The sequence below is a fragment of the Melanotaenia boesemani genome, chromosome 4 (assembly GCF_017639745.1).
Source record: "Melanotaenia boesemani isolate fMelBoe1 chromosome 4, fMelBoe1.pri, whole genome shotgun sequence".
NCBI lineage: Eukaryota > Metazoa > Chordata > Actinopteri > Atheriniformes > Melanotaeniidae > Melanotaenia > Melanotaenia boesemani.
This window is the reverse complement of record NC_055685.1, coordinates 18,329,988-18,350,766: the sequence shown is the minus strand read 5'-3', so window position 1 is coordinate 18,350,766 and position 20,779 is coordinate 18,329,988. Positions and strand designations below refer to the sequence as shown.

General features: G+C 40.0%; 1 protein-coding gene across 4 annotated transcripts in view; it reads left to right on the top strand.

Annotated features, from left to right (window-relative positions):
* The window catches only part of znf827 (zinc finger protein 827), a 72,429-nt gene that overhangs the window by 8,597 nt on the left and 43,053 nt on the right, over window positions 1-20,779 (top strand). For all 4 annotated transcript variants that reach the window (XM_041983159.1, XM_041983157.1, XM_041983156.1 and 1 more), the window contains exon 2: window positions 18,535-19,800. In XM_041983159.1, coding sequence (XP_041839093.1) covers window positions 18,535-19,800 — 1,266 coding nt within the window. The remainder of the gene's footprint in view (window positions 1-18,534; window positions 19,801-20,779) is intronic.

Sequence of the window (20,779 nt, the reverse complement as noted above, 5' to 3'; positions counted from 1 at the left end):
ATTTTGGTACCTTTTTAAATTGCGTAACTTGTTTTAATGGTGAGGTCTGAACTGAATAATGGTGGTCTGTGTATTGGAACACTGGACTTACAAGGTAACTTCTGACTCTAATGTAAACTGAGGTATGCTGGTCAAGGTAACTCTGGATATGGAGCTAAATGTAGCTCTTCTGTTTGGGGCCATTATGGCTTTGTAGTGCACAAGGACATGGATATTAACTGTTAATTAATTATCAATCTTCTTCTCCATGAGTTAGAGACCAAACTTAAAACATGTCAAGACATTTTGGTGAATTTTTGTGCAAGAGATAAGTGTGTTATATACCAAGACCCAATGAAGAAAAACAGTCTTTCTTCCTGAAAAATAAAAACACGTTTCAAGATTTCAGATTCAGATTTGACAGATCTAATCATCAGTAAAATTTTATGAAAGGACACACAACAGCATTTTCATTTCAAGCATTGATGTGATGCTTCATTGATTTCATCCAAGTAACACAAATGACAATTGTTTTTATGTTTACACTACTGTATAGGGACCATGTGCAAAGTGTAATCCATTTTGTAATTAAATAAAAATACATATTTTGATAAAGAGAGAAAGTCCTGCTACCTCCTGCAACAGTTGGCATTTAACATAAAGATGAAAAGAATCAGAATTGGCATGTCTGATATGAAACTTTGCCAAGAAAATTGTTCCAATTGGGGCAGCCCTGTTAATTTTAGTTTCCCAGGTATATCAACTGTGGATTGTACAGAAGCTTAAAGTCGAGAAACAGATATGTAAAAGACCAGTATAAGTTATGTACATACAAGTAAATGCATGAAACATGCTTGGGTGTTAGTGACGGGACAACTCTGGTCCCTAAATGAAGGGAAAAATAAAACTAGGGCATATGTCCCACAAACTGTAGGTCTGCTGAAACTCTCAGCAGTTTTAAATCAGGGTTAAAAACTTTTCTGTCAAAACAACTGTTCATCATTTTACAACACCCTGCTGTCATGCTTTTAATGTTTTATGTAAAGCACTTTCAATTGTCTTGTACTTGAAATGTGCTGTACAAATAAACTAACCTTGCCTTCTTTGTGGTGTAAAATTTGGCTATTAAGAAATGCAACTTTAACCTACTAATGGCCTAAATTAACCACATGAATAATATTTATTGACAAAAAATTAGTCAGAATAAGGGAAAATGTATTTATTTTACTATAGAATTAATAAAAAAGTTAGCAAAAGATTTATTTAAAAGGAAAAAAAATTTAGAACTTTGTCTGATTAGGAAAAACGTTCATAAACTTATTGAACAAATCTAGTCTTTTTTATTCTTATTGTGTTCTTATTCTTTTTTTTTAAAATCACTTATAACCTTGAAATTATTAACTGGGAGAGATTTAAAGAAATATTTGACATAAAGCAGATTTTTTCCATATTCTTTAAAATACAGTTTCTTTGTTTAAGGCCAGTGGAAAGACATCTCAGTATTTGATATTATAGCTAAATTGTACTACTCTTCACCAAAGTTTAGTTCCTTAGATGTTTGTTATCTAAGAATTGCCTTGATTAAGCAGAGAATCCTTTGCCACACAAAGGCAGGCAGCAGAAGCCATCCTAAAACCTCCAGTTCAGTACCTGCCGGTCTGCCTGGTCGCAATCAGAACCCCCTCTGTGTGGAATGGAAGTGCCTCAGTCTTGGTAACGATTTTTGCCCGTGTTGACAAGTCACAACATGGAGATCTACAGCTCGGAGAGCAGCCCTTTGGCTACGCAGAGCCCTGCTTGCACTGAGTAATAGCAATCTCACAGGAGTAGCAGGCTTTCAGCTGGCAGCAGTTCATACGGAACAGCTCGCCGGTGCAGCTGGGAAGGACAGAACGGAGAGGGAGAGAGGAGCTGGTAGCAGTGGAGATGGAGGGAGGGAGGAAGTGGAGAGGAAGAGCTGTTAAGAGCTTTGGGCGGTTTCTCTGTTGTTGTACCACACAAGTGCATCCAGGCCCTGCAGGACAAGCCTTTAACAGGCATGAGGGATGGAGAGCATGAGAGGAGTGGAGGAGGCGGCAGCGGAGGAGGTGGTGGTCTGGGGAGCTGAAGCCGGCCAGTCGTGCCAGACGCCTGCTCTAAACAGGGATGTGATTTATTGTTTGCCTCTGTATCACGTTTCACTCCTAGAGAGACACTGTATTACATTGAGAGATAAAGAACTTTCTCAATTGTCTTAAAAGAAACAGCATTCCCTGTGGGCTGCGAAGAAATTCTTGAGCATGTGGTACATCATTAAGCAGTGTTTGAAACTGGATGGTTTTTGGCACAAGATGGCATTTAATTTGCACTATTTGTTTTACATAGGTTGATCTGTGGTTAGTGTTTTTTTATGTATATACTTACTAGCTATTTTACCAGATTCCACAAAACTGTCCACAAAGCTGCCTTTTAAACATTTTAATTCAATGTAGGTCATTGTTGCCAGTATATCTGCTAGAAGGCTGACCGTCACGTTGATTTTTGTCGCCCTCGCTAAACACAGTCTGCATAGTGCAGTGCTATGAGATGACCTCACTTCCTGTGTGGGTAGAGGAGGGCAGGAGGCCTCTTACACACATATGCATGCACTTTTCCCTCCTGAAGCACCGCCTGGCTTCAGTTAGTCTTTAATACTGGAGCCAGGCTAACCCCATTCTCCTCTTGGTGTGGAAGTGTTTCCACTTTGCACAGTCCAGAGCAAACACACAAAACACAGGCTAATGTATTTAACTAGCCAGGCTAACAGCTGTGTGTCTGCAGCTTTTTAGGACATAGGATCAGTTCACTTGAGAGATTAAAATTGTAGAGAATCGGGGCATTGGGGGGAGGGTCTTACAGACAAAGCATAAGTAAGCAGAAGTAGGGCCAAAAGGCAGTGACAGCTCTCTAGGGAAACAATATATCACCTCTAAAAGGAGAGTGGAAGTGTTTGGCTCTGGGACAAATATCCTGAGAAGTTAAACTCATTGACATGATGTCATCTCTAAGGAAGCAACTGTCAGTGCAATGTGAAATTATTTATGATGCTTAAAATGCAGGTGAGCATCTTGACTTAATTCAGTGTTGTGGAGACACCGCCCCAATTTGCACGCTATGGTAGTAGCATCTCCTGATGCACTTGAAGAAAGATGAGTCTCTGGTCTCATCCTTTCTTTGTTTACCAAGGGCGTTTGATCACTTGATTTTGCCCTTGTGATGCTAATGAGATTAGCTAATCGCTGGATATTTGTGAGTGAAGGACCCTGTGGCTTATTCTACTCTAAGAACCAAAACCATGAATAGAAACAAATGAAGATGGTCAAATGAGCAGGAAAGTTAATGACTGAATGTACATGGGAAGCTATTCTAAAAATAATGAATCAGGCTTAGCTTGGAATTGCCTATTTTTCCCACACTCCACAAGTGTTTTGAATGGAGACCACATTGGTTCAGATTAAACATTAATCTCTGTACTCTACAGGGGAGTGGTCAGCGACAGATGTATTTGCACTTCCTCCAGAAGGTTTTCTAGATTAGCACAAATCCTCCCAGAAAAACCGTTTAAAAACCTCATTTGGCACGAACAGCCAGACTTTGTGTTCATAGCTGGCCAACGACAGCTATCCCTCCCTCTGCATCTCTTTCTTTCTGACTACTGTTTTTTTTTTAAATCCCCCACCTTGTGGTTTTAGGAGAGAAGTCCCATGCTGATTTGGACTGGGGAGCGTAATTGTTTGGAAATTTGGTTCTGTCATTTGCATGTAGCAAGCAGCCACTTTTCCAGTTTCAGTGGTTTGACCTTGTTGTACCTGCCAGCCAGAAATGAGATCATCAGAAGAGTAGACGAGAAGCTGACATCTCTCCTCCACCTACCCGTGGCTTTAAGTGATGGTTGTCATAGCAATCATTATGCCATAGAACAGACTCAGTGGGTGAAGGATGGCTTTGAATGCGGCAGCCTCAGGTCACAACCTGGTTATGACAGAACAGATAGACCTATGAGGGTCGGTTGCAGTACAGTCTGCACAAAGTAAACAGCTGCATATATAGCTTATTAGGTTTGTAGATTACATATTGAGATTTAAATTATTAAGACAGTACTTCTATAATACAACGAAGACAGAAAGGCAGGTATTGGTGTAATGGAGAGGGGAAAACAGCATGAGGTGAACAATGCCTCTCATTCCCATCAGCTGCCCTGGCTAGCATTTAACATGGAGATTGGAAATGGAATAAGCTCTCCCCCCATTCTCCCTGGACCTGCATGTAAATGAGGTTAGCGGTGAGCATTTCCTGCTGTGCCACAGCAATTTTTCTCCCCTTCTTGCACGCTCCTTTTCTTTCTTTCTTTTTTTTTTTTTTAATAATGGCCTTAAAGTGCTTCCCTTTTCCTGGGATAGGGACTAGGACCAATCCTGATTAGTGTCCCTGTCCTAAGTGACAGACTAAAATGCAAGCCGGCATTGCCTTGGGCACTTGTGCCAAACAGACGTCAAACCAATACCTCCATGAGAAAAGACCAGCGTTTTCAAGATTCCCGTTCCTCCCTCGTCTTCATCAGTACTCCCTTCTTTCTCCCCCGCTGTTCTTTGAGTGTCTCAAATAGATGCTGCCTCTTTCACGCTAACACACTGTCTTCTTATATACATATACATACATACATACATACATACATACATGCATATGTATACAATTACCTCTCTCTCTGCCCCCACCTCCCACTGGACCCCCCTTTGTATCGCTGGCTTGTGTGGCCGCTGTGGAGCAAAGTGTCCCTTTTGCCAGTATGGTGATTTACAAACAATACATGGACACTGTACACACCCACCTTCCACCCTCCTACTCTCTATCACGTCTCCCCTACACACACACAATCACCTCTATGAGGAGCTTCAGTATACCAGAGAATACGCAGCAGGGTGATGGCCTGTTCTTTTCACACTTGTTCAAAAGAATGTACTGTGTCTTCTTGAGGAAGTTGGCGCAACATCTATGTCTTAGTTGAGGGAAGTGACTTTGAACTGGGGGGGAAAAAAAGGATGACAAGCGGAATACTTTGTCAAATTGCTTGCAGCTAATAGTTTCCCAGTTTTAAACCACATGAAATTTATAATTCTGAATCTGAGTGACATGCATTAAAACCTTGAAAGTTCCTTCACTTGCAGAATTGAAATGTTGAAGCAAAGGGAAATATTAAGTATAAATACACAGAAAACGAATGGGGACAAAAATTGTCAAAAATGCTTTTGAAATAAACACTTTTAAGTTGTATCCTACCATAAATGGGCTTTAAAAGTGTTCTGTGTATGTTTGCATAGATCTGTGTTAATGGGTTAAAATGACAAATATTTATGAAGATGAGCAGCTCTTCCTCAGAGAAATAAATGAGTGGCCTCATGAGAGAATTCATTTTTCATTGTTAACTTTGAGAATACTTTAATTATATGAGCAGTTATGTTGATGGACCAAAAACAACAAGGTTTAAAAATTTATGACAAATCCTCGGGTATCAAGTATTGATTTTCAGTAATTATGCTTTAGGGTTGGCGATTAGTAATTGACTTACAGTAGACATGCCTCTAGATTTGCCAGTTTAGTTCACTCTGAACAGCCTCTTGCTTTTTTTTTTTTTTTTAAAGAAAGGATTTTATTTGTGCCTTGTCTGGCTACAGACACACTTTTTTTTTATGTAGCATTTACTCAAAAAGAGGTTCACGTCATGATTTATGATTGTGTTGCAAATCTGTACTAGACTGTGGAGCTTAGAATAATGTTATAAAGTACCCAAACCAGCACTAAGGAGAGCTTAGGGTAGATTAAAACATAAATACCACTTGACCAAATAACTCTTCTTTTTGGCTTGTTAGTTGAAGTGTTCATTAAAATGGACCTAAAATACCTGAATGTTTACTGTTGAACCGAACTCCTCTGACACTTGAAGTGTGGGTCCTGTTGAATTGAGAAATACCAGGAAAGGCAGTTACAGACCCAAATAGTACACAGTGACAGACCCCAAACTCAGAGTTATTTAGAGGCATCTGCTTTGTAGCATTATGCATAATAAAGATAACTGACTGCATGTTTAAACTTTAATAATGGTTCAGAATAGCCCATTGCCTTATTTCCTTACACTAGTATTTCCAATTTGCTGTCATATATGGCTAACATGAGTCTGACATATGGTCTTTGAACGTCCCCCTTCTGAGAAAGAGCACATGCTCACTAAGATGATTTGGTACTACTTTGTGGATGCTCCGTGGGGTTTGCTTTTGTTTTTAAAAAAATGAAGGAGGACATCAACAACATGGGATTACAATTATAATCGATGTATTGGCAAAGCATCTTCTCTGCTCACTTTTTACATGTCATGTTAATGAGAATGTGGTAACAGAATGAGACTAATGTGGAACCAACAACCAATATAAAATGGGGACCTGAACCTGTACTAAACCTCTTCCCAACATCTTGCTCTTAACGATGACAATGTGATCATTTATTTTTTGAGTATTTGGTTGAAATCTCATGAAAGAAACCTGGTGCCAAATGTTTGGAATATATGGACGCAGTTTTGTTTCATCAGAAGTAAACACACTCAGCAATAAAACAATTATTAACATAGCATACGTTTGAGAGGGATCTGCATAATAAATTTGACTGTCACTCAGTATTAATTATTTTTTGGAAAATGTTATGTTAGCAGTTTTTGACCCCCATCTAGTGTGAAGCATGGTGATTCAGTTGGTTATATTAGGTTTTAGCAATTGTTGTCATTTATTTCATAAAGAAGTTCTGATAGAAAAGGTTTAAATGATAAAATGTGATGCGTACGGTTTCATTAGACATTGAACAATTATTTAAAAAATGGCTGCAATGATTTACTTTCTGGCTCTTGTAAAGAATATTAAGTTTAAAACAAAGCATGACTCATTATTATCAACGCTGCAAGCAGTTATTATTATGTGACTTATTGCAATTTAAGATTGTGGCTCAGTGGAAAACTTCCATTGACAAGTGTCACTTAGAAGCTGACTGAAGTCTGGAACAATGGAGAAATCAGTTTGGTGGTTCCATATTTCACTTTTTAATTAGTAAGTTAATCCTGTGTCTCTACTCTGGCACTAGCCCATCCTCCTTAGTGGTGTTTTTTGTTTGTTTTATTTTTCCTGTCACAATAGCATAGTTTCCGAGTTGTTAAAGGACTTAAGAGCTTAAGGGGCTTTTCCTCTTAAAGTTTCAAGAACCCACACTGTACTTTCTTTCTTGCTTTTTTCTTTTTTTTTTTTTATTTGTGTTGGATATGTTAGAAGACTACAGATACCAGAGTGCGACACCAGTCAGGAATATATAACTCTGAAAATCCCATCTATGAACTTACTGAAATTAAATAGTTTTTCTGAAAATAATGGAAAACTTTCCATTGCCTGTAGCCGCTTTTCCATTTCAGGAACTTTTTTTGATTTACCTCAGATTTTTTTAAAAAACCTTTGGCACATTATCCTGAAAAAAGCATCTAGCAGAGGAGTAGGACATTTCACATTTCCTGGTTCTTTAGGGGCAGCGCTGCGTGCTAAAGAACTCTGATTGATGGGCATATTTGCTAAGGATGACATTTATCGCAATTTAGAGTCGGAAACTAGAAACAATGTACGGAAGTAAAGCAGACAAGCTAGCAGAGCTGAATGTAGGACACACAAAGAAATAATTTTAGGAAAAGGTAAATACACTGAAACAAGACTAAAGAGGCCAACAGACCACAACAAGCAAGGCGGGTCCAATTGTGATACTAACAAATGGTACCAACTAGGGCTGCACAATACGTCAAAAGTAGGGCTGCAGCCAATGACTATTCTGATGGTCGATTAATCACCGACTATTAAAACGACTAGTCGACCAATCGGATTTTGTATCTCATAATTATCAGATGGCTCATACTTCACTTTCAGCTTTGAATTCTTGCGTAAGTTTGTTGTGTAAGTCTGATGTGCCTCGTCTTTAAATGTTCGAGCAATGCAGATGTACTTCCATGGTACGCAAGGTCAGCTTTACAAATCTCACATGTATTAATTTATTTAGTAAGTTTAACGTGAAGTTATGTCAGACTTTTGATGTCCTCTGCCGCCGTTCTATTCCCCGGTCGGTCGCCAGATTTTTCCCTGGTGGACTTGATTGTGCATGTGTAACTCTCAGCAGAAATAAGAAAAAAAGAGGATGTCTCACTCTGTAGTTTTTTTTTTTTTTTTTGGGCCCATATGCATTGTGCAACTCTCAGCAAAGATAGGGAAGAAGACGATGTCTCACTCTGTAGTGTTTTTTTTTTTTTTTTTGTTTGTTTTTTTTGCCGACAGTAGTCGACGGGTAAATTAGTCGACTAATCGTTGCAGCCTTAATCAAAAGTTGACCTTTATTGCAATATTAGACTGTACGATATACATATTGCAACAACTGCCTTAACTGCATTAAATAGTAGTCCCTATTTGCATATTTTAAGGAAGTGACGTTCCAAACGCTGCTGTGCATTCATGGTCTGCTTGTCAATGGCGAATCAAATGGACTCGATGTAGCTTCCACTAGCTTCATGTGTGCACTTCCAGCTGTTGAAGTAGAGCACATGACGTGAGTGGTATGGTGCTGGAAGGTACGGTGCGCTGTAACGCTTGTTGTTACGCTGATGTCTAAATTAACCTTCATTTTACCCTTTTTTTAAGAAAGAATCTGACAGGGATGACTTAATTTGTTTGGAGGAAATAGCTTTTCCTTTGCCATACTTTCCCACTCTAGCATGCCTGTTCTACCACTCGCACTGAACTAAAGCAACACAAGCTGTAACACGCAGATGTTGTGTAACTTGGATTTTGTTCCGTGTGCAAGATGCACTGATCTGTCAAAATATGGTTTGGACATAATCTTTTCTGGAAAGTGAGTGTATTGAAGGATGTTGCTATTAACTAATGGCATTGTTTATGACTGCAATTAATTGTGGAATCAAGTAATCATGACACCCTGCAGGGTACAGCACAGATCTTCTAGTTTTGAAAAAACCGAACTAGATCAGAAGATCAAATTTTTATTTGTTTTGGTTGTCATATTTCAACATGTACCATATTATACTAATCCACTAACTGTAACTGTCTAACTCAGAAGTAACATGGTTTAAAAATATACACTATAATGTTCAGTTGAACCACTGTAAAACATCTGAGGCTTGGGTTGTTTTTAAATGGTGAAATTTGCACTTCTGGCATCCCCTTTGTGAATAGCTGTTAGCTTCAGTTCACCTGTCAGGAAACAATGTGATTCTCGAGACTGAGAGTGCTCTGACTTCTGTCTACTGTCAGGATTAGATGCAGTTTTCTGGTTTGTCTTCTCAACACATAAATGCTGCATCTGCATTTTTTTCCTTTTAAAAAAGAGTTTTGAAAAGATATTCTATCACTGGCCTACATCTGCATTTACATGTAGACAAAGGCGTAGCCTTTGCTGCTACCTGTGGGTATTTGTGCTACCACACCCATTTAGTTGATCATGTTGCAGAAGAACCCATACCCATTAAACCCTAAAGGCCCGACACAGAAGATGGATACGCAGACGGACGAAAACTTTTGTGGATGCACTTTTGTCCCCCTCCAGCGTCGTTTTACGTGCGTAATTGGTGTGTTTTGAGGGGCCTTACGTTTTTGTTGACACAGCTAACTGAGCAGTACCACTGAAAACCATGGGGTCAGTGTTGAGCAGTATAGCTAACATGCAACCAGTGAAAGGAACAAACCAGAGAGGAAGAAGAGGAACCAAAGGAGGAAGAGAAGAAGATGATGATGATAACGACGACAACTGTAGAGATGGCAAAAGCTTTTGAAGAAAGACTGTGTGAGTGTGTTGGGGGGTCGCAGACAACCTTATAGTGGTGCATTAACGCCACCAAGCGGTTTCCAAAACTGACATCAGAACATGAATGAACTCTTAACTCAGCACTGCCCACTTGTGGATAAATTGACTTTATAAACACTATACTGTAAAATATGCATGGGAGTATGAAGGGCAGTGATGCATTACAACGCTTGAACCAAATGTACCTATTAAGCATAAAATAACATTTATATTTTATTTTTTGTATTTCTAAAAAGCAAGTATTCTCCATAATAAACACAATATCAATGATGGTCAGAAATGATTCTTCTACGAGTACATCAGCAATATGGCTACAGATGCAGATGCAGTTGCCCATAAATGCCTCTTTTTGCTATGTTTTCCAAACTCCATTTCCAGAGAAGTTCCAACAAGAACCCAAATCTGTACTTTATTTCAACCTTTATCTTATAAACATAAACACAACAGGAAAAACATGCTTTGTCATCACTGACCTAAATCATTGTCTATTGAAAAGATAAACAGATCTAAAGTTTATCTTGAGGGAGCGGGAGATGTTTACCTTCACTCTAGTACCTCCCCCTTTCTTCAAATCACACTTTTCAAATCACCAGGAAGCTGAGGATAGTAATTTCTGGAATTTTGCAAGAGGATTTTAAGCCTTTTCTGGCTGAAGAAAATATTTCAGTTGCTCAACAATTAATGGTTGTTTTCTTATTCTCGTTTTCATAAAACCATAATACCAGCCAGTAGGCGGTCCAGTCAAGCACACATTCTGTCTTTGCTTATGGAAGTTATACAGAACAAGGTGTAGTATTGCCCCACTGGGGCATAAAGGCCTCATACACGTGTGTGTGTGTATATATATATATATATATATATATATACGTTGATGAATAACATATGTTTCAATTCTGCCACTCACTTTTGCACCTTTGGCAAAAGACTGCTAGGATTGTCTTTCTCATCTTTGTCTCGTAGGGCCCCAAATTAGAAGTTGTAAGCCTGTCATGTGATCACATCACTGTCCTAGTGTTGGTGCAAGCAATGTCAGATTAGAGATTTGACACTCCAAAAGCAAAGCATCTCAATAATAATTTGGCAATTTAATCACATCAGTGATCAGCTGAAATACAACATGACAGAGTTCAGATGCATTATAACAAACTGTTGGATGTTAAACTTGTTAAACAGTGCCAGTGTCATCAAATCAGCCAACCTGACTGAATAAAGTGAGTTTCCTAATACAATAAATAAAATAATCTCTTAATTTGTACATCTTTTGTAGAAAGAAATACATTTCTATCATGTTTGGCTGCCATGTATGTGCTTTAATGCTATAATCGTTACAAAGGATGTGGTGGCCTATTCTGTACTAAACTTGTTACTTTCAGTATGTTATTAATCTTACTTACAAGCAAATATGCATCAGAAGGTTGAGATTTCAATGGCCAAAGAAAACACAGCAATTTAAAACAATAACTGCATCACTTCATGCACTTAAGTCTCTAAATGAAGCAAATTTTATACAATATTGAAAGAATAAATGTAATGGATTAATTGTCCTAAATGTCAATTGATAACAGGATAGGTTTCCTTGTGTTGTCCATATTGTTTAATCATGTTCAGTCTATAAATGCAATGGCATCGTTGGTTTGTTTGGACCTCCTCCTGTTCCCCTTTTCTGTTGAAATAAAGCAAGGTTTTAGAGTTTCATGGCAGATGCTACGTTCACATAATGAGCCGTTTTTGCATCCTCAGGATTTATGGTACAAACACCAGTGTTTTACTCTCTAGTGCTTGTTGAAAATTCAAGTAATTTGACCAACATACACTTAAAAACTGGAACATAGCACAATGCACCAATCTGGCAGAGCTTTAAATTTTCACAGTCCTTTTCTCTGTAAACCTTTTAAGAGAAAAGACCTGTTAAATGCACCAATGTATCCTTGAAAGATGCTGATAGTATAGCACAGTGATTAGAACGTGTCAGCTGTTTGTCCACTCAGTTTAAACAGAGATTGGATTTGACAGTGTTATGTTCAATTGATGTTTCAAATAGTCTGATGCTGTTTTGGGGGCAGTGATAGATGGCCAATGTTGGCCTGTTTTCACTCACCAATTAGTGTCATTAGCTGGCCGAGGCTGGTTGATTTTGAGCCTGGCATGTACAGTGTTTTTTTTTTTTTTTTCTTTTTCCTAGAATGATCATCGCAATCACTTTTTGTGTTAAGCAACACAAGGTGTTTCTTGAGTGCAGTGAATTGTAATGTTTGCCTATTTTGGGGTGATTTATTCATTCAGCCAAATTAATTATTACTGATGGGACCACATAAACCCCTCAGCTCAGAACAGTTGAACTAAATTCATGAGCTGTACTATTTGGTACCAGACAAATTTAAATGTAATGTGTATGTTTTGTCATTTATACTCCTTTTAGTACTTAAGAATGGCCCTATGGGGCTCATGAGCAGTTGTTATGTAGTGTCAAACACACGCATCTGCATAGTATTCAAGGGCTAGGCAATATAGCAAAAACTTATTAGGCCTGTCACGATAACAAATTTTGCTGTACGATAAATTTTCTCAGATATTATCGCGATAAATGATAATATTGTGCAAAGTTATAATGTTGTCATTTTGAGACCATTTCAACTAACATAATAATATAATGACAATGCCATAATAATACCTACGGTAGTATATAGGCCTATGTATATGTGCCTGCGCATTACAGGGGTTATTACGGTAGACCAGGAAGTGGGGGCTTTGTACTGATGTTGTAGGCTACTTGTGTGTTCTGCTTACATGTGGGGAGCAGTGAAACAATAAATGAGGAGGTGCTTGCAGCTATTATTTCTCCATTCGACTTATTTACATAATTCAGCATAAGAGGATTAGCGCAAGAGCGTGAGAAGACACTTAAATACGCGAGTCTCACGGCCAATGCGTGTTGGCAGCCCTGCAAAACAAATGTGGCTTACCGGCTCGCACAGGTGCTTCACCACGGTCTCGTGCTGCAACATGCTGCCGTCAAGTATGACACTAGAGAGATCACTATGCAAGAAACCAGAGCGTTCAGTCGAAATACTCCATAGTGAAACTTATTGTCATACACAGTGTATGGTAAAGTAAGGGGGGGACAAATAAAAATTATCGCGGCCGGCGAACTTATCGCGCTCATATTTTTCTACCGTTCAATTAATTGACTTATTGCTTATCGTGACAGGCCTAAAACTTATTAATATTATTTCCTTTATTGATCAATTTAATCTCGCAATATAGAATAAGATTATGTTATCATTGTGAATGCATGTGTAACAATGTACTTTTTTAGTTAGATTCATATGTAGGCCTATATTGACAGTTATATTTAAAATACACATCATTACATAAGAAACCTAATACTTTGATATTTCCTGTCTTATATCCATGTGCTTGTCAGCTGCCAGGTTATGCACCCACTCTAGAGTTTGCAGTTAAGTTTACTGCTGCGATATTTGGAGCATAAATGCTCCAAAGAGTGCAAACTCTTCCTTCTCTGCCTGCAGTGAGAACAGCAGACTGAGTTAATAGCCTAAATTTTCAAAAGGTGCTTTGAGAAAAAGTTACCTAAAGAATCTAAAAAAGCCTAAGTGTTGCAACAGAAGCACTTATATATCAACATGTTGACATCTGTGTATATGTGCATTAGCCCTTTGCTAAAGACACCTCCTTTGCTAAAGACACAGAGAGCTAAAATAAAGTAATTGTAAAAAGCTCTACAGTAAAAAGAAATGGTGCTACTTTGGGCATTTAAAACATACTAAATGAATGATGACGTCATACTTGTCATAGGTATTTTGGTGTCATGGGCGGACACATCCTATCTGTTTGTGCTCTGGGAGAGATTGTTTTGTCTGTTAATGAATGTGTAGTGCTCATAGTTGAGATTACTATATATTTTATTTTGATCCAATTTTGAGATAGATTTGTCATCCAGCACTTCAGTATACTATATTTTTTAATATAATTAATAATGTCACGATACCATACAAACACATGTTTATCATGAGATGCTCTGTCTCAATCATGATTAGAAACACACTCACTTAGGGCTACGTTTTGTGTGACACTATAAAACAACAAACAATGATATTTAATGATGAGCCTTGTGATGTTACAATTTATGCTGCACAGATGCAGTAGATATATTACCTCTCCCTCAAGCAATTCAGGCCTATTGATTTGATGACACATCTGATGTTATGAGCAAGATTTATTTATTTAATTTAATTTTTTTTTTTACACAAGATGCTAAAAATGGAAGGGAAAAACAAACCAGGGGTAAAGTGCACTTCATCTGCAATGAGGAATTTCAGAGGTCTCAGGCTCTCAGTCGTCTCATTCTCTTCCAAGAACACTTCTCCTTCCTGTTTCACCTCTGGCATGCCGCCCAAAGTACCCACAAACCACGGAGGCCAAGGCTGAAAATACACACATGGTAATTTGCACTACATTTCAATACGACTCAACCATCAGTATATATAGACCTGCTGCCTGAACCCTGATCCTCACAGAGAGTATCGTCTCACCTCACATTCCAACTAAAAGATGGGCTCAAAGTGTCTTTGTCACCAATAAAAATTGGATGCGTTGATTCCAAGTTCCCAAAATATTATAACTGAATGTTTAACATGAATCCTCCTCCTTATTGTTAAATGGCGGAAAAAAATGTAGATTTTTCTTATTTTTTTCCCAAGTCAGATTTAAGTAAAAGGAAATAATTAGCATGTGACTGGCAACCTATAATGATTAAGTGGGTTAATGAAAGGAATGTTGCTACTTTCCAACAAAAGGGACAAGTCATCACACCATCATTAAGGTTGTCAAAAGTAAATAAGTTGACCAGTGTGCTGGATGACATTTTGCCTCAGTGATCACTTCTCTTGGCCATTCCATTGTTGCCATGTTTCATCAATTACAAATAAAAAATAACATAGAAGTATCTCATTTAGAATTTAGCAATATTGGAGTTGCTTCTGAAAAGGAACATTTAACAGATTTCTTACTCATCATCCATTTATTTATCTATTTCTGACATTTGCATTTTCCAATTATTAAGAGGATGGACATTTAAGTAGAGAAATGTATTTAGAAAATAGGGTGTAAGTGGATGTAAAAGAGATCATCCAAGTGACAGATTATTCAGAAAGGAAAGGGAGGTGATCCTGATCCAGTGTGTCCCAATTAATGGAATTACCTTCCTTCTTGGGAAGACTGCTAGTCATTTGCTGAGATTTGAGCCTGCCAGTGGTGCATCTCTCCTACCATATTGTCCAGTGAGCGCTTAATAAGGCAGCCCTGACCGCTGGGCGTGCTCATTAGCATAGCCTGCAGCCATGGCAAGCCCCGCCAGGGCTCACCCGGACACTTAATTACCACCACAGCTCCTTCTCCACTACCTCAATTCTACATCCTCACCCTCTGCTTAGCCCCCTTAACCCACTCATAAAAACACACACACAGACAACCCGCAGCCTTGCAGCAGGAAAGAGGCTAATCATTTTGGTGATGTAAATGTGATAACTTTGGTCTGAGTATGTTGTGGCAGTCTTTTATGTTGCCTCACTTTGTAGGTCTTTGCGGTCAGCAATCTTTGAGATTTTAGTGACTCTCTGACCTACACTACCTCTCCTTATATCTCTTGGGCGTTCTCTCTCTCATTCTTATATTAGCTCATGGGCACGACTCTCCTTTTGACATCGGCGCAGTATTGATGCACCCCCTTCCAACCTTAATCGGCTAATGGCCTCTTCTTCTTGCCTGCCCAGGCAAATCAGCCCCTCCCTTTACCATTCCTCTATCTGTCTCTGCCTTCCTGCGCCTTTTTGTCTCCTCTGCCCTACCCTGTTTAGGCCTGAGGTCAGTGACGGCAATTTTCATGCCTGGCTAAACAACAGAGTAGCTTTGTGTGAGGATGTGTATATAAAAAATATGTGTGGGTCTGAAAGAGAGGGAATAAGTTAGTCAGCATCCTCACAAGTCATGTGGTGCGTGACCTCTTGACCTACCTTTACTCCTGTCTTTTGCTGTTCTCTCCCTTCTCTAATTCACACACTTCTCTTTACACACACATACACACATAAATGCAGTCCCTCTGACCTAGAAAAGTAGCCACCAGTATTATCTTGCCAAGTTCACAAACAGAGATTGTTGAAAGTATTGCGTAGTGAAACAACCTGAAAAGACCAACTGCTTTTTTTCTGTAGCTACTGGCTGTAAGTTCCTTGTTACTGGTTGTTGCAGTAATTTTCAAAACAGTGTAAATTACATCAACATGTCTTGTCTGCTTTATGTGTGTGTCTGGTTAAGCTCAAAACTGTTTATGCTGGTCAGTCTTGAATCCCTTTGGCCTTTCATTTACGTAGCCTGCACTATGACTTCTTAGATGTCTCTCATAATACGGTGGCGTTGTACATCTCTGTGTCCCAGAAAGAAAATCTTCAACTGCTGCACCAGTGAATCATTTGTGTGTGAGTGATAACAGATCCAGACTGCTGAGCACCCTGCAGCTGTTTGTCTCAACATGCAAGTCATCCCCGCCATTACACCGCTAAATGGTCCCCTTTCAGTGGCAGACGCTTGCCGCCTCAGCCTGTATCTCCATGTCTCCATCACATTGTGTGTGTGTGTGTTAGTTACTGTCACCAAGCCAGCCACCGTTCCAGAGGCAAAATAGATGACTGTGTCAGAAACAATCGAGTGGAGGGAGGATTAAAATATTGGATCGCATTGTTGGCTATGTGGTTGTAGCTTAATTAAATGTATGCATATGTTTGTCCCCATGCATATTGAAGACTTACAGCAGTATTAAGTGCAGGGCTCAGATGAAGCCCCCTTAGAGGTTGGGCCAGAGACCATGACCTTGGAAAATGTCACTTGCCCATGAGGGTGGCTTGCCTGCGACACACAAAGCCATGGAAGTGGAGTTCATCAGTGCGCTGTAGCACTCTACCGGAAACCTAGCATTGTACTCAGCTGCACCTAACCCTGATGTTTTAAGAGTGAACATAGGAAGCAAGAGAGTTCAGCCTCAAAGCTAAGACCTTGAGGTCAACAATCTAGTGATCTCCCTCTAACCACATTATAGCCATTAGTGACTCGTGCTGCTTTTCGCATGTCACATGGAAATGGGTCAAGCCCTGCCATGCATGAGCCACTGCCTCTTTCTCCTTTTTATTTTTGTTAACCTCACTCAGGTGGTAAAATGGCTTCAAAGAACATGGGAAATGGGGGTCAAAATCAGTGCTTTTTGATGTTTTCATTCACCTTCATAAGAAAACTTAAAGGAGAAACATAATGCAGATGTTGTTTTGTGCATTGCAGTAAGGTCTACTAGAAGTGGGTTTATCAACAGTTTAGGAAGCATGAAAGACAAGCTGTTGTTAGTTTGGTGTGTTACTGCAAAATATAAGAGGGAAGTATGGATGTGTTAGAGATAAGAGGAAGATAAGAAGATGTCTTTAAGTGTGTAAAGCCTGTTTGATATCTGTTGCAGCAAGAAAGTAGCGGTCATTGTGGGTTGTAATTTTTGAACACCCTTACAGACCTTAGTGAGCCATGCTGGCCAGATGTCGGCCAACTCTCGTAATCCCAACAGGTTGCTGGGTTGGGTTGCCTGGCAACCCTTTTGCCTTTCCCTGTAAACAGAGAGCAAACCCGCCAGGCCTCTGTTAGGGTCCTGGGGGTGAAGACAGCTTTGGTGTGTGTAAATATATGTATGTTTGTGTTATAGACATTTTAAATAATTCTTTCATTGCTTTATGATTTTCCACCAGCATGCGAGCCCAGTTTTATAATAAATCTCAGCCTGAATCATTGTATTAGATGTTTGGAAAGTTGTGTACAGTAACGCAAAGAAAATATGTCAGTTTTGACATTTTGTTTCACCCAGTCTTGGTGCTTTTGACATATTCTTATGGAGGTTTGTTAATATGTATCAGGAATATTCACTTTTCTTTGTTCGCCCTTGTCTGGCAAGCTGTAATGTTTTGCTTATGAATATTGATACATGAAGTGTATATTAATGACCCTTGGTGACCTTAACCCTATCCTTATTGGCTCCCTGGTGGTATCTGCAGGCTCATGAATATTAATCTGGTTCTGTAACCTCCATTACCCTAATCTTTGCTGTCTAGCCTCCCAGAAGGACCCGTTGTCATGGTAACCCCTTTACTAGGCTTTTCCAGACCAAGGGTGGGAAAAATATGGTTTTAAAAAAGGACAGAAAAACTAAATTATACAAAAATCTTGGCTATGCCATGTGAGTTTAGCTGCTGTTTATATGTGTGTGTTTTTATATATATATATATATATATATATATATATATATATATATATATATATATATATATATATATATATATATATATATATATATGTGTGTATATATATATATATATATATATATGTAAAAAAATGAACTCCTAGAGGAAGGGAATACATTACACAGATTGTTTATTCCTCTTAAATGTCATTCACATAACTTGTATAGACAGATTTAGATTTTTAGTAATTAATTGTTTACAATAACAACATGGATATATATGGTATCAGTGCCACAATACTTGCATTATAAACTTGCCTGTTGTCATCAGCTAAATTGTTTTATATTTTTCCCTCTTCTTACAGATGTGGACAGCAATGAGGAAGAAGGGACTGATGGCGGTACTGTGGAGGAGGAAGGCTGGTTTGGGAATGCCTCTGACACACGCTCAGAGTCGTCGTCTTATGGAGACACCCAGGATGAGCTCCTCCTGCATAGGGGCTCCTCTCCTGATGAACAACCTGGAGTCAGCATTGGGCCAGGAGAGCATGATACCTGTGGAGACGAGAGTTCACTGGGCTGCTCTACACCCATCCATCGTGCCTCTTTGGAACTTCTTGGCCTGGACGGAGGTGCATTCTCAGCCCAGGACACACTCTCCTCTGTGGTGTCATCACTGTATGGTGAGACAGCATCTCGAGCCTTGGGAAAACCCCTCAGCAGCAACCTACGGCGCCTCCTAGAGGCTGGGTCGTTTAAACCTGACACTGGGGAGGTCCTGGGTCGGTCATCCAGAGGAAGTGCTGGGGGAGAGTCCCCTCCAATTGCTCTAGCCCCACCTTTGACCCTCTCCCCATCTTCCCACCATGCCCAGCACTTAAGTGCTCTTGCCCGAAAACTGGCCAATAACAACAACAGTGGCTCTGCTTCACCCGCCTCCTTGGCACCCGCAGTCTCCAACATCAAGCAAGAGGCCCTCGACCCCTTTAACTCTGTCACCTCTAGCAATGGCAGTGGCTTTGTTTGGGCAGGTGTAGCAGATAAGTGGCCACCAGCCACCTGCTCCACGCCCTGCGGCTCCAGCCTGTCTCCAGACTCTGCAATCCAAAAGTTAAAAGCAGCAGCCAATGCTGTACTTCAAGACAAGAACGCTGTGGCTTCCTCTTCAACGACATCTTCCTCCTCTTCCACCTCTGCCTCATCCGCAGTCCCCACCCTGAGTGGGGGTGGTCGAGGAGATGATGTAGTGCGCTTTGATGCCTTCAACTCTCCATTTAGCCCACAGTCAGCTAGCTCTACCCTCGCTGCACTTTCCAAGAAAGTCAGCGAGAGGAGCCAAGCATCGTCAACAGCCAGCGCGGCTTCTGACCACCAAGGCTCAGCAAGTTCCTTTCTTTCTCTTGTGTCAATGACCTCCTCTGCTGCCTTGCTAAAAGAGGTAGCAGCCAGGGCAGCAGGAAACATGCTGGCAGAGAAGAAGGAAGGCTCCCCCTTGGCACCTGCAGGGGTCCTCCAAGAGGATGTAAAGCCCCTGTTGGACAAAAACCAGAAAGCACCCACGCCCAACCAGAGCCTAGAGTTGTTGATGCCCTCTACTCCAAAGAGCAGAGGGAAACCAAATAACCAAGCAGGTAATCTCAGTGTACACTGAAGTAAATCTATGTGCATAGATCATTTCAGCTTTACTTAATGCATAGAACAATTTCATCCTCTTTTACTGTGTCCAAGAGCAAAAGTTATTCAGATTTAAGACAGTCAAAAGCTTTATATTCTGTGCCAAATACACAGAATTGTTGTATTAAAAAAATAGAACTGAAAAAGCAATGTAAGTATAAATCCAAACAGATAGAAATGTATTTGATTTCATTGTGTGGGCCCAGTACCAGGTTTACTTGTCACTATAATGCCACCAGAAAAGCATAACTCTGAACTTTCATGACATGTTTTCTCCAGTTTTGTAATAGTTTTGTTCTCACCTCACGGGTGCTGAAGTAGCAAGTAGTGTAGCCTCAATTCAACTGTCAACTGAGCAGAGAGCATAACCGAGAGAAAACAGCCCTGGCTGGCCTTCTAGTCTGGGAAATGATCTGTGGGCTCAACGGGGGGTTCTGACTGAGACCTCACTGCCTTCCCAAACCAGCTCGTTTGTGCTCGGATGTGCGCGCTGCCAAAAGGGGGCCGTCAGTGTGCGCTCAGCACAGCGGGGAGCCCTGGAGTCCATATCCATCTCGGCAGCTTCCTCCTGGCTTTGGCCCCGGCTAACCAGAGCCCTCTGCACTGATCAGTACAGTAGACTTGAGGCCAAACGCATCATACTTTCCACTGACTGGATACAGATGCATACACACACACATTTTTTTCCCTCTTACACTCTTCTCCTTCCCCCTCTCTCTGTGTTACTCAAAAATGGCCATGCAGTATAATATGAAAGCATGTACTCAGAAGTGGACATGCAACCCAAACAGTGGAGCACACAAAGATCTCGCTCTTGGAAAGGGAAAGACAGTTTTGGACTTTAAGTAGTCTTAAGGGAGAACTGAATGCTTTCAGAGAGATTGATGGGCACTTTTGAGGGATTGTGTCGCAACCCCGCCAAACCTAAAATGGCTG